At 42.6% G+C, this 24,259-nt stretch overlaps 3 protein-coding genes across 10 annotated transcripts; 2 read left to right on the top strand and 1 right to left on the bottom strand.

The window, feature by feature from the left end:
- Window positions 1-2,146: 2,146 nt before the first annotated feature.
- On the top strand, window positions 2,147-8,934 carry LOC124325004 (chitinase-like protein PB1E7.04c). Of its 7 annotated transcripts, none has more exons than XM_046784971.1 (22): window positions 2,147-2,392; window positions 2,491-2,610; window positions 2,684-2,814; window positions 3,249-3,314; window positions 3,390-3,731; window positions 3,800-3,919; window positions 3,991-4,084; window positions 4,163-4,281; window positions 4,349-4,802; window positions 4,933-5,172; window positions 5,610-5,699; window positions 5,809-5,973; window positions 6,074-6,204; window positions 6,293-6,476; window positions 6,595-6,860; window positions 6,924-7,118; window positions 7,194-7,441; window positions 7,512-7,721; window positions 7,810-7,887; window positions 7,969-8,031; window positions 8,125-8,323; window positions 8,487-8,934. In XM_046784971.1, exons 1-22 carry the CDS (start codon window positions 2,314-2,316, stop codon window positions 8,652-8,654), a joined length of 3,762 nt encoding a protein of 1,253 aa, XP_046640927.1. In that variant the 5' UTR covers window positions 2,147-2,313; the 3' UTR covers window positions 8,655-8,934. The 7 variants fall into 7 exon arrangements, with proteins under 7 accessions (XP_046640927.1, XP_046640386.1, XP_046641559.1 ...); XM_046784430.1 differs by having other exon boundaries at window positions 6,071-6,204; XM_046786926.1 differs by having other exon boundaries at window positions 2,148-2,392; window positions 4,349-4,493; window positions 6,071-6,204.
- Window positions 8,935-12,200: 3,266 nt separating this feature from the next.
- LOC124320967 (hyaluronan-binding protein 2-like) lies at window positions 12,201-20,979 on the top strand. Its single transcript, XM_046783878.1, has 9 exons — window positions 12,201-13,212; window positions 17,334-17,472; window positions 17,601-17,742; window positions 18,359-18,721; window positions 18,803-18,927; window positions 18,989-19,311; window positions 19,438-19,572; window positions 19,646-19,873; window positions 19,992-20,979. Exons 1-9 carry the CDS (start codon window positions 13,084-13,086, stop codon window positions 20,268-20,270), a joined length of 1,863 nt encoding a protein of 620 aa, XP_046639834.1. The 5' UTR covers window positions 12,201-13,083; the 3' UTR covers window positions 20,271-20,979.
- On the bottom strand, window positions 20,651-23,503 carry LOC124320968 (synaptotagmin 2-like). Of its 2 annotated transcripts, none has more exons than XM_046783879.1 (6): window positions 23,058-23,503; window positions 22,649-22,960; window positions 22,247-22,555; window positions 21,688-21,823; window positions 21,378-21,554; window positions 20,651-21,220 (listed from the first exon to the last, which is right to left on the bottom strand). In XM_046783879.1, exons 1-6 carry the CDS (start codon window positions 23,430-23,432, stop codon window positions 21,066-21,068), a joined length of 1,464 nt encoding a protein of 487 aa, XP_046639835.1. In that variant the 5' UTR covers window positions 23,433-23,503; the 3' UTR covers window positions 20,651-21,065. The 2 variants fall into 2 exon arrangements, with proteins under 2 accessions (XP_046639835.1, XP_046639836.1); XM_046783880.1 differs by having other exon boundaries at window positions 23,067-23,502.
- Between the last annotated feature and the right edge of the window lie 756 nt (window positions 23,504-24,259).

Genomic DNA, 24,259 nt, shown 5'->3' with positions numbered 1-24,259 from the left:
AGAGATTGTATTCGAGATTTCGAAAAAATGATCTCAAATTGTAAAAAGTACAACAAACCCATGGATGACGTCGTAGTGATGGCCACAGATCTTGAAATACTTTTCAAGTCAAAAATAGTAAAAATACCCGAGGAGGAATGGGTAAGAAACTACTCCACCTACGGGCAAAGTAAACAAAGTAGTAAGAAACTATTTATTCTCTGCATTGCTTAGGAACGTTAATTAATGTTTGTCATTTTCAGATGTCCATACTACCAAACCAGACAGAACGTTCGTGCAGTTCAAGAAGGGAACTTAAATATAACAACATTCGTGAAACCCGTAATCTCTAGAAACCACAGAGGGAAATGCTTGCTCGATTCTAGAGCAACAAAGAGCCGAAAAATTCGTCCTTACCCGCCCCGATTGCTGGTCCCAGTACGTCTTCGTCATACGGCGGAGCAGCACCAAAGAAGCGAATCGTACATGTTCCGAAAGCGAAGGGATTGCTGACCGCTTTGACCAAACCCGATGCTGTTAAACAGGCAACTGTTGAGCATGGTCTTCCGTCTGGTTCGCACAACCTCAAGAGGAACACACAGCCCCAACCTTCGTCGTCGGAATAAAAGCGTTCAGAACTCATCGGGGCCAAACCAACGTTAACTGACTTGCCATCCGGCCAGTCCAGCCATTGCAAACCCGAAACACCGTAAGTACACACATATATATGTATTCATTTATATTTCGTAAGTGCCTAGTCAAATTTGGGCTGTTCGCGACGAATAGCCCGCCTAACTCTTCTCTGTTTTTTTTATCGATTGTTATTGGATTTGTTAACAGTAGTACTAGACGGGATAAGTGGTGGTTGCAGATTTCCGGCAATGGATATTGTGACAGCCTATTTCTAGTCTTTTACGATTGCTACGCCGCTCAGCCCGATCATCAGTCATGACAAAGAAAGTAAAATTAACCGTCAAACAGAACTTTGATCTTATTATTACTTGGCAAGGCGCTGCGGGCCAAGTCCTACGCTGCACCCAACACTAGCCACCCAATTGGATCTCAAACTACTGAGGCAGACACTGAGGACGTCGAAGATATAATTGCGGAGATCCACTGCCCCTTCTCCCACTACAATTGACAACGAAGATTTGGTAGCCGACCTCTTTGGGTTTCATCGAAGACGAGGAACAATTTTTGGCGGATCCAGTATAGACTCCCTCGATTGTACCAGAAGAGCGCCTAGCTCCCATAGTCGAAGAGCCAATTGAGACCGATTCACCCGCAGAAGAAATAGAGATCATGCTCCACTCATCTGGGGCAGAATCTCGGACGAAATACCCAATGATTTGGCATCTCCAGAGTTGCCAACTCCCAACATAGAAACCCCTCGTGCAGAGTTGTCGCATCATCCCAAATCTGTACTTTTTAGTTTTAGAGGTACAAAATTCCCTTTGTTTTTTCCCACCCTATATTTTTCCTTTTTTTTAATACAGTTCGTGGGTATTTGCGATAAGTCGATAACTCGAGGAAATGACTCGAGGAAATGACTAAATAAGGGGAGAAAACGACTAAAATAAAAAAACGGAATTTTAATTAAAAATTCACAAGAGTTCTGTTAATCCAAAAATTCTGAAAATTTAACATGTTCTAGAGCAAACAGTTCTAATTTTTAAACCCATCCCCATCTTCCTAGCTTAATCCATTCTGTACTTATGAGTAGCCTACACCAAAGTAGGCCTTTTTCCATAAGGCTCTCTCGCGTGTTCCGATACTTAGGGCTCGGATTAAAAACACGCCTTCCCCTGATTAAAAAATAAAATTTAAAAAATTTGCCTAGTTCTCACCCTATTACGCGCACCCTATCACGACTATACGTCCAAAAAATGGGTTTTGTTTAGTTCCGAAGTTTTGAACATTCAGAGAATTGAGAAAAAAGTTTGTTTCTTCTCCTTTTCTACAGATGGCGTTACCATGGAAATCTGATTGAAATGCTGGCAAGAGGCAAGTGTTGGTGGTATAGCTGCAAAATGTCAGTAAATTCCTTCGAGTTCAATTTCATATCTAATTCTTATCTGACTATCTACATGCTATGGCCTAGGACTGACTCTTTATCCAGGATATAATGATAAGCCTACATATAGGAATAATAGCGAGGAAAAGTGCGTTGCAATCATTTAGTTTTTGTCTTTTGGATATATCGTTAGAAACTTTGCGCATTGTTTTTTACGTCCATCTTCATGCGGTTATCCTTCTGAATCGTGATTAAAGAAAAGCCTTGCGCAGCTTTCAGTGTACAAACACGTTACGTTTTGTTTTATTTTTTTATTTACCATGAAAAGTGACGCTTACGTTTTGGTAACGGGACTGATGATTGCTGCCCTCGCCAGTCTGCCGGAAGTCCAGTCTCAAGGTGATACGCCTACCTTGTATATTTCAAAAAATGTTTGACCAATTCTGACTCACCTACTTTGACAAATATTATGATTTACAACGATAATTTTTTTGCAGATTGCGTTTTCATTTCTGAGACGCAGGGCATAATACCGTCGGGAGAGACGGAGAGTGTGAAAATCGATGAAACTGAACAAAAAGACAAAGTTATTTTGAGTCTAACAACTTCTTCTGGAAGTAAGGGTTATAATTATTTGAATATCTAAAATGACGAATTGAAATGGGATTAAAATTGTTGATTATATTTTAGACGTTAGTTGCTTGGATAAAGGAACTCCTTTCTCTAAATATATTGAATATTTGCACACTGAAAATACCAATTTGAAATTCTCCATAAAAAAGGAAATTGGTGACGACCTTGACGACGGCAACGTAAATAAGGTGAAGTAGTGATCCATTTCCTTAAAAAAATTTTTTTTTTTTTTTGTTTTTGTTTTTGTTTGTTTGTTTTGTTTTTTTTACAATGTAGTGGTCTAGTGGAGTCTGGGGTGGGGTCCGCTCCACGGGCAAAGAGAAAGCTTCATCTCTTTTCGTCTTTGAAGCTATCGTCAGTGTTTTTAGTTAATGAACCACTTTAATAAACTTTGGATTTCACATGTTTAGATTATTTCAAATACGAAGAAGTCTTCTCATTTTCTAAACGCAATTTTCCCCGGTGTTTAGCAAAAGAAAGCATGTGTAAGACGATTTATTTGCAATCTGTCATCAGCTCAACTTATTGATTCATTTTTGTTTTAATTTAAAACGCGGTCTTTTTATTTGATCTCAATGAAAAAAGTGTTAACTTTTCATTTGCTTTTCATATTCTATCACAGGAAGGGCTATTGGTAGGACAGTGTACACTGTTCTGTCCCCAAGTAACCGTCCCCACCTCATTGTTTGTATGGCGGAACTTAATCCATTTTACGTTAAAACTTGAATCATAAATACTGAACTATTTTAATTGTAAATTATAGATCGCTGTCACCATTACTCCTGTAAATACCCAATCGCCAAAGTTCAATGCCAGTTCAGTAGAATTGACTTTGGACGAAAATTTTCCTAAAGGGTTAGACTTTAGTTATCTAATTGTTGAAGCCCTTGGTGGACCGCTTACCGTCTCTGACAAAGATCTCCCTTCTCAAAATCTTAAATTTGGTGTCAGCGATGAGCGATTCAAAGTATTGGAGAACGAGACGAAACGCACAGAGTACAATGATACGCAAGGCTATCTACGATTCACGTATGAGCCTCGCATTGCTGTCAAGTCACAGTTAAATTCGTCTGAAAGTCCAATTACATTCAACTTAATTGCAACGGTGAAAACGTTTAATTTAAAACAATTTTGTATGGCAAACGAACGATTTACCTTCTTCTTGTTCCAAAGGACACAGGGAATCCTTCAAAGGAAAGTCTATTCCCCATTACAGTGAATATAGTTCCTCAAGATGTCCGTGATCCCGAGTTTGAAAAGCCCTATTATACGTCCGCCATCCCGGATTCTTCAGTACTTAATACTTGCTTTAAAGCAATATTCTGTTATATAGTAAATTGAGGCAGTCTTTTCCGTGTGTTTAGTTCACAGGAATTCTTCCGGTAAAACCTAATGTTCTCGCTAGAGACGGAGATACAATAATCGACATCCAACTACGTTATGAAATTGTCGATAAAGGTAATATTTCAATCAATCCAAGCCGCGCTCTCTTTTAATTATCGCCTGATTTGACTGTCAACAACATTTTAATTAAAGGTGGGCTCAACGTTAAACTAAAAAACGCGCAACCCGATAAAGGAGTTCCCATAGAAATTGAATTAACTACAGAAGTGGAAGGAACACCAACCGACAAAATGCGATACATCGTGATTAAAGTACACATATTGAAATGATATCCTTTCCTTATACGACGCATGGATTAATCCATTTCCGTTATATCAGGCAATACAAACCGATGATGACAGTCGGTCCGAAACGGTTGCCCTTGCCGTCGAACTTCCACAAGCCGTGGTAACTACGACTACGATAACGTCAACGTTGGCAACGTGTCCACCCCCAACTTGCCCGACGTCGTCTACCACACCAAGTGAGACTACGACTACACCATCGTGTACAACTCCGATTACTACTCCTACCACCCAACAAACTTGTGCATCCTGTCCGCCGTGCACCACAGTATCTACCGACACCTCAACATCCTGCCCGACATTCGATCCGACTACTGACTGTCCAACAGGTAGCCCAACCAGCGACACAGTTTCCCCATTGACGACCGATCTTGTACAGACTACTACCGTAACTCCAACCTCAACATCTCCAAACAGTCCCACAACCAATAACCCTAATGTTTCCACAACCACTATATGCATGACTACTTATTCAACTACCGAAACAGGTACAACTCTCTCCCCTTTTCCTTCTCTTTGGGACTCCTATATCTGCTCGAAATCATTTGCCATCAAACTTGCGCGAAATAATTGTTCGTAACTAGAAATAAGGCATTGTTCTATTGGTCTGTCCGGCAGGTACTAGCAGTAGTAGCAATTGTCCGGCTTGTCCGGTAACAACCGAGTCGGTAACAACCTGTCCGACAGAGTGCCCAACCTGTCCGTCAGAGTGCCCAACTACTCCAGAGTGTTTAACCACTCAGACAGAGTGTCCAACCTATCCAACAGTTCCGACAACGTGTCCAACGATTGCGTGTCCAACAGAAAATACCCCCGTTGCATCTTCACCTACTACACCAAGCCCACCGACCAGCACAGGTAGCTATTGGCCTATTGCAGTATTGCAAAATGCAGAATTCTTATTGCGTCATCGTTGTCCACGTTCAATTTATTCGAAGCACTATAACTAAGATTGTTAGCCTCGTTAAATCTTTTGCACACACAAAGCAGATTTGAGATAATGTTCACCTCAACACAGATAGCAACGGACACTTTTCGCAATTAAATACTAATTTCATAAAAGGAGATGGTTTAGATGGCCCTATGTGCCTGTAAAGATAAAGAGTAAAAATGTATTAGGCGCTGCTTATCTTATATGACTATATTGACGCTGTAAAACGCTTGACTCATACTGACGTATTATTGACGTAATACTGACGAAATATCAGAGTGATCTCATTGAGAAAATAGGTTAACAAACGTTACTCTTTTCCCTCTTCGTGTTCTTTTGATTTGCCGTGATTTGCCCGCTCAAGATTCAACTTCATGCCCAATTGTAACTTGCCCAGCACCCAATACTACGACTAGTCCTTTGATATGCGACTGTACAACAACCCCTGTTGCAGGTACATATAATAGGCTTACGACTACTGTACGACAACTTATCAAATAATTCCCCGATAAATGAATCCAAACGTAGATAATCAATTTAAATTTTCGTTTTTCCTTGTTCAGCGACGTGCCCCACTACAACCGCACCGCCAGCGGATTCTACGGTCCACTTCGAAAAACAACAATATGCGTCTGAAATCTTAGAAAATTCTCCGGTGAACACCTTTATTGTCGAGCTAAGTGCCACGACCACCACGTCCAATGAAAAACCGGAATACAGTTTGGAAAGTAAGTTATAGAACAGTAGATAATTATCTTTACACGACTACTTCCATCTCGCCCAATTCTACTCTATATTTTTTTGAATGAATTTTCGTCTGAAAAGAAGGTTACGACGCAAAATATTTTCAAGTCGATCCCAAAACGGGAAATGTCACGACCGCCCAATCTCTTCCAGTCGGCGATTACCTTGTGGACGCCATCGCTCAAATTCCTAGCGGTGACAAGGATCGTGCTCGGGTATGTTCATTGTTCATACCACATCTTATAGGCAAAAGTCGAATCACAATGGTCACAGAACTGAGCGACATGTTTTCGTTACGAAAAGATCGTCATCTCGGTGGTTGCGGGGATCTCGTGCAATGGAACCCAGTTCGGCTCGCCGCTCTACGACTTCCCGGTTGCGGAACGCACGACAGGAATAGTCGGTCACGTTGATTTGCGATCGACCGATACCAATACTGACGACTACACCCTGTCTATCAGTTCGTGCAGCCCCCCGTCCATGACAGGTAGCTCAAACACGCAACATTTTTTAATTTATTTTTTGACTCGCCTGACCGCATTATTTTTGTGAAACTCGACGAAAGAAAAACAAGTGAATTGATCGACCTTATAATTATTTTCAAGATTCTTTCGACGTCAACCAAAATGGAGACGTAGTTGTTGTGAGTCCGTTCAATTGGACAAACGACAGGACGCGCATCGTTCTGACAATATCGGCCGAAAATCTAGTCAATGCTAGGATGACCCCCATTTCGACTATCGTCAACATCGACGTGTTGGATGTCAACGAAGCGCCGCAATTCGCCAGTTACGGTTCTTCTCTCCTGATTGGCTATCCGGACCGGACCTATTTCGATCCTTCTGTCCAAATGCCACTCATCACAGTCAAAGTAATTAACTCTCGTGGGAATTTTTGCTGGGATGATTAATTTTACATTTGCACAACTCTATAGGCGTACGATGGTGACCAAGTAGAAAATGCCACTCTGACTTATCACGTCATGAACGAATTCGATGTCTTTGACATGGATTTGCTGGCAGGTTCTCTGTTTGTCAAAGGCGTCGATACTTTAAATTGGGAAACGAGCCGCACCGTTCAAATCGCCGCCAGGGATAAACACGGTCTGCAGGGGACTCTCAACATAACTGTACGGACACGAACAAATTTCAATTTTTTGGCCGCCCTTGAGACACTTCATCTCGTTTTTCACGTATTTTTATAGGTCAAACCGTTGAGCGATAATTTCATCACGCTAATGAATGCCAAAAGTCAATCAGATTCCTTGACAGATGAGACGGTGGCCTCTGATATGAGCCGCATTCTCGGCTGTCAGGTAGTCGTGTTACGTATGGAAAAGAGTCCTGCACTTTCTGCTCGTGTCACGCCATCAGCACTCGAAGGTTACAACTACAAAATAACTCTTTACGCCCTTAATAAAACGACATTCATCACGAGAGACGAATTCACTCAGTACGTTCGATAATTAGAAATTATGAACGTTAATGGATTTGATTTAACAATTTTCTCACGGGTTCAACAGAAAATTCAATCAAGCAAATGTTGCGGGATTAAACTGGACCGTGGACGAGAATTTAGGTCTATCTGCCCCGCAAAAATACCAAGTCGAATCGAAGATCGACACCTTGTCTCAAGAAGTGCAAAGTTACACGATCGCCACCGCCGTCTTGGGCGCATTGCTCGGCTTGGCCCTGGTTGCCGTCGTCGTCTACTTGGTTTATGTCAAGAAATTGTACGGTCCAGTATATATTTTTTGATGATTTGCGCTGATTCAAAAATCAAATGCAAATTCGAATAATTGGTTGCGCACGATTTCACAGCAAGGCGGAACGTCCTTGGAGCAAAGCTGTCGGAGCCGCATCATTGGAAGTAGACAAGAAACACTGGGACCAGCGATCGTAAGAATTTTCAACTCGAAAAAAAATCGACATTCGTTTTTTTTATTTGATTTTTGTTATTCACGAAACTTTTTTGTTAAGGTTTGCTCGATCGAGTGTTCAAGATGATGAAACATCCGAAGGGCAGGTCGATATCTACAACAGGTGAAAAATTCATGCTTCTTATTTTATTATCACAATTTCGTCCAATCGAATAAGATTGGCCGCTTAACATTTCGGCGAATCTCAATTTTACAGGGAATTTTATGGGGAAACTTTCAAAGCTTCATCGACACCCGTCATTCGCTTCAGTATAGAAAAACCTGTTGTTGATAAAACTGTGCAACCGACTCAGACAAAGACTGTCGAAGAGGAAGCGTACTGTCCACCGACCCCACTGCCGAAGAAAAGCATTTTAAAAGATCCGAACAGCACCACGGATAAGAGCAGCAAACAGGTAAAAAAAAACCCAATTTTTATTTTTGAAAAAAAAAATCAAATAAAACCGGGCCGTCTAGAAAACGTGACCCGGTGAGTATATTTGGCAAGGGAGTGCTAGCTCATTTCCGATTGACATTGGAATCTTGAAATAAAAAACCGCTAAAACATTCTTGAAACAGAAAACGAATGTCGAGAGCAAGTTAGAGGACACTGCTGGCGTCAAGTTCAGTCCGACTCCGGAAGTGATCCAAGTGGCGGCAACAGCGTCTGAAATCCAAGAGGTTGACCTCGATAAGAGCAACAAAGACGACGACGACGACGACGAGTTCTTGATTGAAGAGTTCTAATTTTTCTCTTGAAAAGAAAAACATGACACACAAATTTTTATTTTATCTATCTACTACCTTTTCTACGTATGTATAATACGTCTGTGTTGGTTTCTTTTTATTTCATTTTCTTTTCGCCTTGGACCTTGGCCGATTCCGTCGACGGAAGAGGCCACGAATAACGCACCGACCCAACACTATTTTGACTTTGAATTTAACCACACGCTGCCCTTATACGGGGGCCCAACTGTAATATTTACTCTATTATATAGACAAGGCACTTAGAGTGTATAGAACTTTGTGACTCTCGTCTGTTTATTTTTTTATTATACTCTCCGCCGCCGAGTAGTGTGTGTGAGAAGAGAGTAACTTACGCAACCAGGAATGTGCGTATGGACGTCCTTGACTATACACATACGAACAGCAATCAACGTGACGTGGCTAAGTGAGTATTCGTCGTGCGCATTAAATCACAAGTTCAGCGGGGAAATTCGTTGAGGTGCCAGAAAAAAAAATAGAAAATGCGGAAGAAAAAAACTAATTGGAAACACAAAAACTTGGGTCGTGACACGACTGAAATATATGAATTCCGGCATTTGTCACGTTCAATTTGGTTGGTTTCATCAGATTATTTTCCCGCAAGCGAATCACAGCGGGGAGAAACATACCAAATAAAAACTCGCACAACACAACATTACCGGACGTTTATACAACAACGAAAAAATAAGGGAACAGACTTTATATAGAGATAACACGAGGTAATGTGATGACACAACAGCCCCCCCCCCCCCCTCCAAATGAGTTCATGTCTTTCTCTCTCAACCACATCATCATCGTTTCCTCCAGGTCTCTCTCACACACACACACACCAAACGAGCCACACTCACAGACAACAATAACCTAAACTATGTGGTGCGCGTAGCCCTATAGAAAATGATGATTGCCATTTCCGCTGATGGACAAGGAGTCAAAAAGAAGAAGAAAAAACAAACACCAAAATTTGACAGTGCTCAGCGCAATGTCTGGAGGGGAAGCGAGACATCCAAGTGCGACGACACGAAACGTTCAAATTCAAAAGGCGACTTGTAATACAAGGTTATAGCGCAGTAAGTAGCGCATCAGCTATATAAATAAACATACAATTCTCGGTTGCAATAGATAGACATAAGAAGAAGAAAAGACCCCCAAAAAAAGATAAGCTCTGCCAAAAAATAAATCAAAAAGAAAATAAATCTAAAAGAAGAAGAAGAAGAAAAGTCAACGACAGACAGGCGCCTAGTGATTTGTCCGTCTGCCCGGTTCCTATATACGTAGTAGGTACCTCCCCTGCCTGCCTGGCCTGGTCTGGTCTGCCCGGCTGGTGAAACCGCGCGCCATCTCTTCCTCGTTTGCTGACATGTTCTCTCTCATGTCGTCAATCAGTTGCACCTTTTCGTGCTGCAGCGCACGGTCGCTTGATTTGTTGTTTGCCATCTTTTCCCACCATCAGACAACAACAAGCACCACGACCGCACTCATCTGCTCCTCTCGCGCCCTCCTCTTTTCTCTATAGCTCCTAGACTCCTCTTCTCTGCTGGGCTGAGAGTATAGTGGGTAGTAACCTCCCCGTTTGATGATGCGTCTCCATTACCAAATGCTAATGATAGACATTACGGCTCTTCTATCCTACTCTCTCTCTCCCTCTCTCTCTCCTACTCTGCGCTCGTCCTGAAAGTCAACAAAAATATACTGTATGTACGTCTATATGTCTCTATGTGTGCGCGGGCACGGCATATATTATAAATATATCTAAGTATAAAAGGGGGGGGGGGAGAGAGGAAGGCGACCTGTGGAACAAGAGGATGTCGTTCCGGCCCCTTCGGTGATGGATTGATTTGGAAGAAGAAGAAGAATAACTCAAGGCAAAAAGGCAAAAAGAAAACATCTATCTGTCTATCTATATCTATCTAGATATTTATACTCACTTTCAAATTTTCTCTTTACATCCGAAGACATTGAAATTTCATTACTGACTCGTAAATTTGTTTTTTCCCCTTTTTTTTCCCTCCTTAAAAAAAAGTTGAAATAAAAAACCAAAACAAAAGACGAAACTGAGAGCTATATAGTAGGTGGAACATGGAGGAATAAGGAGAAGGAGGTGCCAATGGTGGCTGTGCTGGGGATAAAAAAAAAAAAAAAAAAAACGGGAAAACAACTCGGGACGTTTCATGGTCCATCACTGCAGGAGTTCCAGACCACGATCTACTTGATTTAAAGCTGTCAGAAGAGACCAAAAAGCTTTTTCTCTCTACTACTCCTTAAAACTTTTTGGGTCTCTCTCTCTTTCGTTTCCTTTTTTTTTCATTTTGTTTTGTTTCTCTTCTTCTTGGTGTTTTTTTTTCCCCTTTTGAAAAAATAAAATAAAATAAAAATAAAGAAAATGCATGACAAATAGTGAGTGGTGGAAATAGCCCGAAGACAAGGAGCGAGGGCTCGTGCTCAGAGTTTGATGAGGTGGTGTTCCTCTCGTCTTTTCTGGGACCTTTTGGGGGCTTTGATTGATATCGACTCCTCCCTCGCCAGTCAAAGATATGTATATACGGCACGCATGGAGAGTAGAGTTATAGTATAGTAGTTGTTGTTGTAGTAGTAGGGTATAGACTTCACATCTATCTAAATGTACTGGGCCGGCAACCTCCTCCAGGAGAAGCAGTAGTCGAGACGATTTTGTTGCCCTTTTATTTATTATTTTTTCTTCTTCTTCTGTATTATAACCTGCTGGCCCAGACATAGCCACGAAAGCAACCGGGCCGTCAAAACAAGACTGCTAACCAAACATTTAATTTATTCTCTATCTGAAAAAGAAGACAAATGGTAAGGGGGGAGGGAACAGCTATATAGTGTGCATTAGTTTGGTTTTTTTAATTGTAATTTTTCTTCTTTTTTTTTTGGTACAAGAGATAGAAAAATATAAGCCAGAATAATAGTGAAAAAGAAGAGAGTACCATGTCTGTGTGTTGTTGCTACTCTACCGTGTAGCTATATATACAAACTCTACCTGGGCCAGGCTCTTTTCTTCCAGTGTCCCTTTCGATGCTGTTGCTGTTGCTGCTGCTATTTCTTTTCTTTTTTTCCTTTTCTAATTTCTATACACATTCAAACCTTTTATTTTTTTTTATATTTTTTTCCACAAGGAATATATAAATTTATAAACGTCTCTTTTCTTTTTCAAAAGTCTTATTTCTTTTTTTTTTTTTCTTTTTCTTTTTCCTCGTTTTCTTCCTGAGGTTGTTAATGTTCTCATGGTCTAACCTGTCGGGGGTCGCCACCTCCCCACTACTCCGGCGCACCAAACCCCCCCGGTTCTTCACTCTGTTTTTGTCAGATTGGGCTCCCCACCAGAAGAAGAAGAAGAAGAAGAAGAAGAAAAACTAAGCAACAGGTTGTTTGGTAGGTAAGGTAGATAGGTAGGTAGGAAGAAGAAGAAGAATAAAAGAGAGAGAGAGAAAGATAGAACAGAATAGACGAAGTCGTGGAGATGGAAAAGAAAAGAAAAAGAGAGAGAAAGAGAGAGGTAGATGTATACTACACTACACCCAAAAGAGAAAAATAAAAGAAGAAGAAAAAAGAAAAAAGAAAAGAAAAAAAAAATAAAATACCCGAGAAGAGATAACCTCAAGCTGCTTTGAATGTTGGCCTCTCAGTTGAGGTTTCGCCCTTGGCGCGACGAGATATAGCTTCATTTTTCCATCCCGCCGTCTATTCGCAAGCCGAACGAGTTGCGTCCGTGCGTGTTCTCTCGTCGTCGTCGTCCCGTCCGTGTTGCGTGTGTGCGATAGCCAGCCTAGAGTTTCGTTTGGTCGACAGTCTCTTTTCTCCTTTTTCTCTTTCTCTCTCTCTCTCGGCCATTCTCTCTCATCTTTCTTCCGTTTGTTTTTTTTTTGTTTTTTTCTTGTTTGGCCTCTTCTTAAGGTGTGCCTAACATCTCTTGCCCCTTTATAATCCTGGGTGCGTGAGTTGGCGTGTGTGTTGCGTGTGCGTTGTTTTTTTTTTCTTCTCTCCTCTCTCATCTCTACTCTCTTCGTGAGTGTGTTGTGCATGTGTGTGCGTACATGGTGTCGTGATTTTTTTCGACTGACCGGGTCACGACTTTTTTTTGGGTGCTCAACCGGAGAAGAATAAGGAACGCAAATTTGAAACATTTTCTCGGCTCGCAAAACGGAAGCGGAAGTGCAGCGCGGCGACAACGACCACCAACATTTTGAGTTAGCCGAAATTGTTTGATTATCGTCACCTGTTGTTGATGTAATAGGGGCGGGGAAATAAGTATGAGATCGTCGGATTGAAATCATTGATTAATAAGGAAGCAGCTCATATCATCCGCTACATACCAACGCAGTCGGTTGAGTTTTTTTGGTTTGTTTTCGGACGGGAATAATTCTTGTTTGGCGCGCTCTCCCGCGTGAAAATCATGGCGAGAAGTGTCGGCACAGATGAACATCGCCGGATGTCGGTGGTGGCCCGGCTGGGTTTTTTTTACTTGTTGATCATCGTCGTCTCATGCTTGAGCATCCTGCCGTCTTCGTCTGCCAAAACCCAGGTAAAAAAACGCAAACCATTTTCATTTTTATTTTATTTTATTTTTTAAACAAATTTGAAAAAAAGAAAAAAAACACGAAATTTGGTCGTGTAGCGACTGCAGGTATGCTATAAATACTGTACTTGTGTGTGTGTGTGTTGGAGGATGTCTTAAAGACTTGTTTGAGGTTGCAGTTTGCTGGAGAGCCAAAGAAGAAAGAGAGAAACAGGTTCTCGTGAAAACACATTCTCCATATATCTCTTGAACGGTGCAAACCACAAAACAAATCAAAGACAAGGTTCTTTTTTCTCCTTTTTCCTTTTTTCTTTCTTGGAAAGATCATTTGGACAGGCGCGACATGACAAGACGAATGGTATATACCTTAGATTTTCCGTTCTGCCGAGATATGGAAGAGAGGGGGGGATCTGTATAGTCGAATCGAGCCGGACACGAAACCCCAACAAATCCCGGCAAGCGGCTGTTGCGTTACTCATTCACGAAGCCCATAGATAGGCAAGTCGGAAGCGCGCGCGCGAGCGCGGGCTCGGTCTCTGTGTGTGTGTGTGCTGGAAATCAAGGGGAGAACAACTGGAAAAAATCAGCTGCTAGCGCCTGCTGGCCTTGCCGGCTGTGTGTATAGCTATACAAGCTGACGACTGAGAATGTTTTGAATACATTGGCGAGAGCTTCTATAGGTTTTTATGATTCGGGATTTCCATAAAAGCGCACGCCTTCTCTTCCACCACGTCACTATGCTGTTGCTGATGGTTATCTCTTTTCTCTTTTCTCTTTCTTTTTTCTTTCTTGTTTCCGTCGGCCTCTCAACTCGCTCTCTCCCCATTTCTCTCGGCCTTTCTCTCCTTTTGGCCAGCGCCAGCTCGTTGCTGTACCTCTCTATATACCAAGTGCCAACTCTCTGGCGCGCAGACATACGAGACTATGACACACACACTCAATGACCAGCGCGTCCTTGTCTGAATTTGCCACGACTGGATGTTGGGTGTATTAGATCCACATATTTGGCTGGTTGGCATTCGCGGAAATTTGTTTTTTGTGTTTCCCGCCACTCGTTTAGCCATTCATCCGCAATCCCGGAAGGCCAAATCGATTGGCGCACGACACAAACTGACCTCAACTCTCTCTCCCGCCGTCATTTCCTTAAGATTTGGAAAATTCCAAAGTTCAAGCTCTAATCTGCATAGAGTTTTTGCGCCCGCCATTTTATCACGAAAAGGAAAAAAAAACTGTCAGCTGCTATATGACGATAGGAAATCTCTTGGCAGAAAAAGTCAAAAGTATTAAAATTAAAAGAAAAAGAAAAGAAATCTGTCAAAATGTTGTTTTCCCTTTTTCTCTCTTGATATCTTTTGATTCCTTATTCCTATTATACATCTTTTGCCCGCGGTTGCTGGCCGGTTGTGTACATATATATTTGTAAATAGGAAAAAATAAAGAAGAAGATGGTCCGCGTACAGTCATTGTGTATGTGATATTCATCGGGCCGGGCAAGGACGTGAAGGCCATCTGCCATGAGATCTTTCTCTCTCTCTGCTCTCTTCATATTCTCCGGCCAGTCTTCACGTGCTTAAATGGAGGGAAACGGCTCGTGTGTTAAGTGCAACGTCACCCTTGTATTTGACAATATCACACGCGCGCTTATATCCACAGCTTTTTTTTTTTTTGTTTAATTTTTCACCTAAACATAAACTGTGCCCAGCAACGCGACGGTGTAACAGCAGCAGCTCTGGTTTGTGATGACACACAGTTCAGGAGGGGTTATTTTTTTCTTTCTTAATGTCACGGCCATTAGGATGATGACGATGATAATCATCATCGTCCCTCTTTTCTTTTGCCCCCTATTATTCAATCTGAGTTGGTCAGGGGAGGGACGAAGAGGAGCAACTCTCGGCGGGTTTGTTGGGTTGTGCTTTTAGGTCTCTTTTGGAAACGTAAATTGATAGCCAAGGCTTGACACCTCTCTCTCGTCTCTCTTTCTTTCTCTCTCTCGAGATGAGAGCGTGTGGCACTCTGTGGCAGCAAGCACAGCCACCTGAGTTACGCAACCATAACATTCGACCTTCTCCTCTCTCTCTCCCCCTGCCTGCCCACCCTGCCCCTCTTTATATAAGTAGTTTCTCCTCTTCTCTCTCTCTCTCGTCAAGCTGCCATTTCTTCTTTTCTTCAAAATCTTCGGTAGCTCTGCTTTTAATTCTTTTCGTTATATCCCCCCCCCCCCCCCCCACCACCACCCAACAAGGATCGACCCGACAGACTTTTTCACGAGTCTCTTTTTTAGGGAAAGGAACGTGCGTGTCGTTTTCGCCTCGAATGACTGGAGGGGGGAAAACGAAAATATCGATGAAAAAAAAAGAGAAACGGGAGAAGCACTACACACACTATACGATGGATACATATATTTTACGTATATATATAAAAGATCGGTGCGCAGCAGATAAATACAACTTGCAAATAACAAAAGAACACATTTGTTTTTCTCGTTTGTTTGATTTATAATTGTTGTTTCGCATATTATTGGCCAACTGCCATGTTTAGCTGGTTGATAGCTCAGAGTTAAGATAATTTGAATAACTAGTCTAAAATAACACGCATGATTTTGATCAGATTTCTGGGGTTGTGAGCAATATTCAAATTAATTAGGCATTGCCCGTGGTGTTTTTCTTTTTTTTACGGGAGCTGGGTTATAAGAGATAGCTCAGCTAAAGAAGGTGCCCTTTTTCCACCTGGAGCCCAGGAGGCAACAACCAATGACAGCGATGGCGTGCGCAGAGAAGAAGAGAAGAAGAGAAGAAGAAAAGAAAAAAAGGGAAAGATGGGAGGGGAGAATGTTTTTGTGTCTTTAATTTTATTATTATTATTATCGTAATTGTATTGCATTTTGTATTTTTACAGATCTTTTATTTCAGATTATATCTCGTGTTTTTGTTGTTGTTGTTGTTGTGTAAGTCTCTCAGCGCAAGCTGCGATCACGAAGAGTCAGCTGACACAATCAAACTTGTCTGATGGTGGCCAGACGGAACGATCGAAATAGGCTGTGATGAAGCATTTTCTCTTTTTTTATTGTTTTGGAGTACATTTTGTGTCGCCACGTAACTCACAGTGACTTGTAACCATCCCCGTTACCAACTTCTTGAAAAAAATTCATCACGATTAAGTGCACGTTACATATGCTGCCCGAGAAAAATAAGAAAAAGGGAGAATATTAGATTGAATTAGATTTAGAAAAAGATTTACGCTGCTAGTGAATTTGGTTTGGAGTGCAACAGTTTTGTACAATATTTCTGGTTCGAATAGAATTATAACTCAAATTCTGATTATTTGGATTATCTTATTTGAATCTTTAAAAACTGAATGAATTTGGCTACTGTTTCTTAGTTAAAATCTAAACATCCATGTCACGACCTTTCAATGACAGATGGAATAAGCTAATTGAGATTTCTAAAAGAGTCTGTCTCTGTTTATCTGTTTGTCTGTTTGGTTTTTTTTAAGTGATGAAACCGCGCCAAAAAAAAGTGTTTCAGAGTCATGATTGCACAGTGACGAAGCGTCATATTCTTGCCGAATCATTCGCAGAGTCTCGTCTAGCCCCTTGTGAACAACAGATTCCCGCTGGCATCTCGAGTTGCGTTCGACTTGGCTGCCTCTTTTTTTCTTTTTACAAATTATTATTCCTCCAGCCAGCCGGGATCAAACTTGAGCCAATTCAGATGAGTCTAGTCACGTTAGGGCACACGCTGCGAGACCCTTTGTATTCAACTGCTTCTGTACAAAATCTCTTTAGACACCTACTTTCTATATACGAATTTACTCTGCCGTGTCCGTTTCTTTTGATATTTCCTACTGATTTCATCGGAGCAGCTTCCATTTTTGGGGAGGGTGCTCTCACTATTCCTTAACTGTGCGAGCCCTTGCGCCATTCGCAGCCGAAAAAAATATTATTTTAAAAGAATAAAATAAAAAAACAGAAAACAATTGAAGCGTTGGGCGTTGCGAGCTGCAAATCTCTAACATGGCCATTCATTTGATGAGTTGAGAGGTGTTGCTGTTTTTGGTATCCTCCCTCCATCTCGACGTATATCAACTTGACTTGACATCTTCTTGTCGATTGTTATTGCCTCGTACAGAATAGCACCGAGTGGAAAAGAAAAGCCAACGCCATCAGTCATACCGCGACGGCCAGCAGCAGCAGCTTGGGTGAACAGATGGCGAAAACGCCTCGACAACATCAACACAGAAATCATCATCGCAACAACAGAGTTGAAGGTATATGACGCAACAAAAAGAAAAAAAAACACACAATAATCATTTATTTGATATTCAATTGATTTATTTCGTCTTTTAACTATCGCTCTAATTGGACAATTTCTTTCGTTTTATTTTGTTTTAACCAGCCAGCCTACTCCAGCAGCAGAACCGGACGGCTCTTCACCGGGAGAGTAGCAACAAGAACGCCGACGCCAGTGCAAACGCGACTAGAATTGGCAGCGCGACCAATAACAGCGAAGAATTATCTCCATGGTCACCCTGGTCAAAGTAAGTTTTCCTTATTTTCGGTGCAACACCAAATTTACGGCTTGTGATATTCCCCGGAACCTGTTGTAAAAGAAAAAAAGGTTACAAAGATTCATGGTCGTATACTACACACACGGGCACTTGCCCGGCTTCCGCCATTTGGGTGCTGCATGCTCCCGGTGTGACTGTAGATGAAGGCCGGGCGCGCGCGAGCTGCTGCCGGGGCTCCACTTGCGGCGTGATTTACGAGCCGGTTTGGAACACCTTTGCATGTGATTTAAATCGCCGTAAATAGCCAACAACTTATAACAGGATGTGTGCTGCATCACACACACACACACCGGTACCGTATATGTGCCGGTGTTACACAGCTGTTAATTATTTGACTGACTGTCTGCAACCTCGACGTCGTTTGCTTTTCCTTTTTCTTTCTTTTTGTTTATCTTTTCCGGCACGTTCGCCAAAATGGGGCCCGGTGTATTTGTTGGCACCCTCCAGTTTATCCTTGTCAAACACGCAACAGCGCAGCCTTATGGCCTCTTTAAATATGATCGAACTGACGTTGATGGATAAATCCATAAATGATGACCGCATAATTAAAGAGTCATGTTTGTCATTTTTAATTTGGTTCACTCAGGTGCAATAAAAAGTGCCGTCAAAATCGCCAGCGGAAGTGCATCGGCATCTCGTCGGCGGACGCCGAGGCGCTGAAGCGATGCGCCCAGCATCACATCCTCAAACAGGAGCGGACGTGTCGCAAGGGCCGCTGCAAGCGCGGCGGACGGGCCTTCCACGTCGTCCTGCCGCCGAAGCGGGAGAGTCTCAACAAGCAGCCGACGGCCACGGCCTCGTCCTCGACCTCTTCTTCTTCGTCGTCTTCGGCGGCGCAGAACCAGCAACAGTCGGACGTGCGCGTCCTGCTGAGTCTCAATTCCATTTTCTACTCGTCGTGGAGTCGGTGGTCTCCTTGCACCAAAGCCTGCACCACAACTCGCTACAGGTAGGCCTATATCTAATTTTATTAATTTATTTAAAATTAGTTGAATTGAAAAAATTGAATGGGTCTCATTCTGTTGGACAGAACGTGCCGCTTTCAAGTGGTTTGCGGCAACACGGTCCTTCACGAGGAAGCCTACTGCTACACGGAGGGCACCGACTGCGAAAAATGGTACAGCGGACGTTCGCGCTACACCAAAGATGACGACAGTGAGTTCCCACAATTGACTTGAACGTTTTTCCAGCCTAATAATAATGAATCATTATTTAGAGTATGAACACAGTCCGACGGCAGCCCCTGAAAGAAGTAATGGAAGCAGCAGTAGTAGTAATAGCAACAGTAACAGCAACAACAACAACAACAACAACAACAACAACAACAACAACAACAAGGGTCACAAGAAAGCCAAAGAGGAGCAAGAGTCGGGAAGCCAGCCAGAGTGTGGCGTTTCGATGAGTGGCAGCGGAGGTGGCGGCGGTAGCAGCGGCGGCATCAGCAACTTGTCGTACAATTTGCAGCTGCGCATCATCGGCGGAAGGGAGGCGACACCGGGTAGGTGGCCGTGGCAAGTGGCTATCCTCAACCGCTTCAAGGTAACGTAACATGCAGTCACGTGGGGCCGGGTGCTATATAAATACACCCACTCTCGGCTGTCTGACAGCCCGGCAAATTGGATGACTTTGATAATTTTTGTTTTTGGCAATAATCAATCACACCAGGAAGCCTTTTGCGGAGGAACTCTCATTGGAGCCCGTTGGGTCCTCACGGCGGCCCACTGTCTCCGGAAGAGACTCTACGTTCGCATCGGGGAGTACGACCTAGTGGAAGACGATGGCACTGAAATGGATTTCCGGGTCAGTTTGTTATTAGATTTAATTCCAGCGCAGATGTTTTTGTTTTACAACTAAAGTTGATATATCGATTCAGGTGGAAGAGGTGTTTGTTCACCCAGAGTACGATCCGGAGACGGTTGACAATGACGTGGCCTTGCTACGGCTTCCTGAGGCCATCAAGCTGGGCCAGCAGGGCATTCGGCTGGCTTGTTTGCCCCAACCTGGCCAGTCATTGCCCATCACCCAAAAGTGCACCATCATCGGTTGGGGTAAAGAAAGAAGCTCACACGTTTTCGGTACCGAAGTCCTGCACGAGGCCGAGGTGACGGGCGGATGCCAAAAATAAAATCATAAAAATTATTCCTTTCACGCTATATATTACATCATGTCGGGGCAGTGGCCAAAATCTTATCTTATATAACTTTGAATTGATTTGGCAGGTGCCCATTGTGAAAACCTCGGCGTGTCGTGAAGTGTACGAGGATTACTTCATCACGGAGAACATGTTTTGCGCTGGCTATCGCAAAGGGCGGATCGACTCGTGCGCCGGCGACTCGGGTGGCCCACTTCTCTGCTCGGTCGGCGACAGGTGGACCATTTTCGGCATCACCAGCTTTGGAGAGGGTTGCGGCAAGCGCGGCAAGTTCGGCATTTACACCAAAGTGCCAAATTACGTCAGCTGGATCCAACGAGTCATCGATCTAAACGGCGGAATCTAATAAAACAAAAACAAAAACAAAAAAAGGAAAACCAATTCCAGGATCCGTTCTTATATATATACATACACACCTTACGCATATTACATCCGTCTTCCCGCGTGTCCACTGTCTAGAGAGCGATCGCACTAAATAAGCGCCGACATCACACCCAGCCCATATATTATATAACTTGTTTGTTTTTTCTAAATTTTGTGTGCGTGCAGCCCCCCTCTGAGAAATGAACACATATTTATAGATTTAAAAAAAAAAGAAGAAGCATTATATTTGACTCATCTCGCCGTGTGTTGACGACTAACTCTGTGTAATACATTATGAAAGAAAATTAACGAAACAAAAAAAAAAGAAACCAACAATAACAAAAACAATTAAACAAAAAAAGAAACTTTCGTAGTCGGTGAATTTATTTGTTTTTTCAAAGAAAAAGCCGATTTTTCAGTTATTGCGTCACTATATCCTTATACTACTTATGAAAAAAAAAATTGTTGCAGTTTATTTTGCTTCCCAATTTTTAACGTCAAGACCCATTAGCCCCTTTCCCCTCCTCCCTCCCCTTCTCCGCTGTAAAACTGTGATATGTGTGTACGTCTTTCCTACAAAACTATTTTTTTTTTCAAACTTCCAGTGTTATATATCTAACCCCAAATAACGGGACGAAGGGATTTTGAAACGCGCTAATATCCAAGATAAATAAGCCTACATCATTTGCAAATCGATCGAAATTTTTCTTTTTAGCAAGAATTTGATTGGCTATGCTCTATAATAGCAGATGAGCAGAAAGCGCTGGGCCATGATTGGCTATAATATCGGATGCCAGCGTTCGATGGAAACTCCAGGCCGGTGTGCCATGTCATGCCAGTGATCAATGCCGGTGGTGAGGCCTGTACTATTGGCCCATGTCGAAAAAAAGTGACGGTGTCCCAAAGTGATCCGTCCCAATGTTCTTTTGGTTCCTAGAAAATTACCGGAATTTGTTTGTTAGAAAAAAAAAATTCAATTACCTAAATTTCTTTTTAAAAAAGAAAAAGGGAAAAACTATTGGGTTACGGTCGGGAATGAGAGAGCGAAACGAGACTTGTATGGCACTTGCGGATGTGAGGAACTTTGTACCTATTGTGGATTTGGTGACAAGGACGAGTTGGCAGGAAGCTTCGTGCAGCATGTGCGGCTGAAGGGCGAAGACGAACTTCTCTCGGACAACGGCCGTGGCCTCATCCCTCCGGATGCTGTTAGTCCTTCGGGAAGACGTCAGATATCCGCGTTCGTACAGCAACACCTTAATCGTCACTAGATGAACAAAACGGTCAAATATCTAACATCGACATTTTTGGAAGCTTTCCCACTGTTACACAATTGATGAGCGCGTGTGTGCATATTATAATACAACTCGGGAGTTTTGTATTCGTCTTTTTCTTCGTACCTTTCTCTTTATCTTGGTTATTCGAAACTAAAACTGGCATTGGGCGGATTTGCAACAGTTCCAAAATCATCCGTCCCAGGTGCGGCTGGTAGAGCAAAGAAATTAGCATTTCGCCCTTGGAACATCTCTGCGCGTTCTGCAACCAAGATTATATTCGATTTATTCCAGAATTTGATAAATTGCCAAGCGACACACATGTATAGATTTGGCTGACCTATATAACGATCAGCGAAATTGGAACTTGTAAATAAACACTATAATAATAATAATAATAATATAGGGCAGTGAAAAACCACACAACGTACTGTATATAGCTTGGCCGATATTCTAGACAGAGAGAAATGAGCTGCTACTCAAACTATAGACTTTGCAATTGCATAAACACATGTTCAATTGAAGCCAAACCACCTGTGCAATCATGAGCATTTTACAACAAACGATTAGGGACCGCCTATTCAGAATTTCGGTGTGTGTGTGAGCGACTGTGCGCGCGCGCGCTCGTTGTTTGTCGCAATCATCTATGAATCATATTCGATGGAAAGGCTGAATAATACATTACCGTGGCATCTGCGCGCGGCGAAATGGACGGAGAAATTTCCAGCAGACACCACCTCACTTGGCGTCGATGATCATTGCCGTCGTCGAATTCGGCCACACAGAAAATGGCCTGACCGAGCGTCACCGAGCGGGAAACGCACCTTTCGTAGCGGGAGACCTCGGGACGGTCGCGGACCGCCAGCAAAATTTCCGTCTCGTTCATATTCAAGCCGGACATGTCCAATTCAAAAATTTGGTTGAACAGCGGGTTGCGATTGGACTTGACCGTTTTGGTGACGCATTTGATTTGTCTTTCGGGAAGAACAATGATCTGTACACGAAAGCGATTATTAGATTACATCATTTGAATTTAATTGAATCTAGTATATGAATGAAATTATTAAAAAAAAAGTGTAGATAACACCTTGACGTATGGATCGGGAGGAATGTTTTTGCTCCTGGCGGGCAGATTGAGAGCGCCCAGGATTTTGAGGATCAGCAACTGGCGCGAGGAATCTTTTTGTATTGAGAAACCGATTTTCGCCCGGCAGATGTTGACGTTTTCGTTCGTCTCCTGGCCGGGCGAGTAGAGTTTCAAGTTCAAATTGGACGGGTCCAAATTATTGTTGCCACGGCAGTAGCCGACGGTGCCGGGAGTTGGTGGCGCGGTTTTGAACGTGTTAGTTTCTACCACAGCTTTTGACTGACGAGCTACTGCCATCAAAGAATTTTTTTGCTAAAAAGAAGAAAAGAATATCAGACGTGTAAATAAAATAAAATGCAACGCAACTAATTACACTCGACTCTTACAGTTTTTCAAAATAAAACAGTACTTTACGAACCGCGGGTAAAACGAATGAGATGATGTCTTCACTTCGGATAACGGGTGTTTTAGAATGAATTCCGGTGGATTTCTGCTTGACTATAAAGTTACTCTTATTCAACATTTTGCGGTTGTTGGCTTTCTTCCTTTGCAACCAGAAAAACAAGCAGCACATAGAGGTGAGCATGAGGAAGACGAAAAAGCAGCAGACAACGACAAAGGCGGCTAGAAAGAGATTAGACACTCTGAAATCCAGGAAGGAACTGTAACCGAAGCAGTCGGCAATCTCCAAGCGATCCGAGAACAAGAGCCAATGCACGAAGCACTTTGTCGAACTGGTTCGATTGCTGATGGATTCGTCAAACGAATACGCTGGCGATTCCATAACAGCGCGGACACATCCAGTCCAGCTCTACGTCGCGTTCTCAATGTCGGCGACTAGGAAATGAATAGCGTCACTCGGAAATCGTGTTCATTTATAAAAGGAAGGTAAACAGCTGTGCGCCGAACACTCATCGTCCCGGAACCACAAATGCGCGTTCAAGTCAAATTTGCGCTGACGTCAATGCCTTGTTATTGATGGGCGATTATTACTTTTATATTAGGCTCTCCCTTATATAATATGTCAACTATTGTATGTTACTTAAATTGCCTTTAACTGACATTCAATTATACGTCCAAAATTTCATGTTGATTTTGTTTGCCCGACTGAATGTAGTCTGACTAAACCTGAGCTATCCGTCGCACGCAGCACATGGTAATCTGGACATATTCAAGGATAAGGCCGTAAGTAGCGTATGTATATAGTGCCTATTGCGTGAACTATACAAGCAAATGGGTTTTTTTTTTTCAACCATAGCGTATCCAAGGTTGTTTGCAATACAGGCACAGCAGACCCCACTTGTTTTATGTATTTTTTTTTTTCATATTACGGGAATGGGCGTGAGGTGACAACAAGGTCATGGCGCCACGCACGGTATAGAGCCAAAACTACAGCGTAATAATGCTAGCGGGGGATGTGTTTTTACTGATGACTGTATTGCGGTTGCGGCGCGGTTGAAACAGGTGCGACAGAAACACGTTGGTACATCTATTATATGCAATGCCTCGTTCTCGTTCATTGTAATGCACACACGAGGAGCTACTCACGTTTTGGCTGGAAACATGCTCGTTCGTGAAAGAGAATAACACAACAAGTCAGCCGAATTATTT

The sequence above is a fragment of the Daphnia pulicaria genome, chromosome 1 (genome assembly GCF_021234035.1).
Source record: "Daphnia pulicaria isolate SC F1-1A chromosome 1, SC_F0-13Bv2, whole genome shotgun sequence".
NCBI lineage: Eukaryota > Metazoa > Arthropoda > Branchiopoda > Diplostraca > Daphniidae > Daphnia > Daphnia pulicaria.
This window is presented reverse-complemented; position numbering and strand designations above follow the sequence as displayed.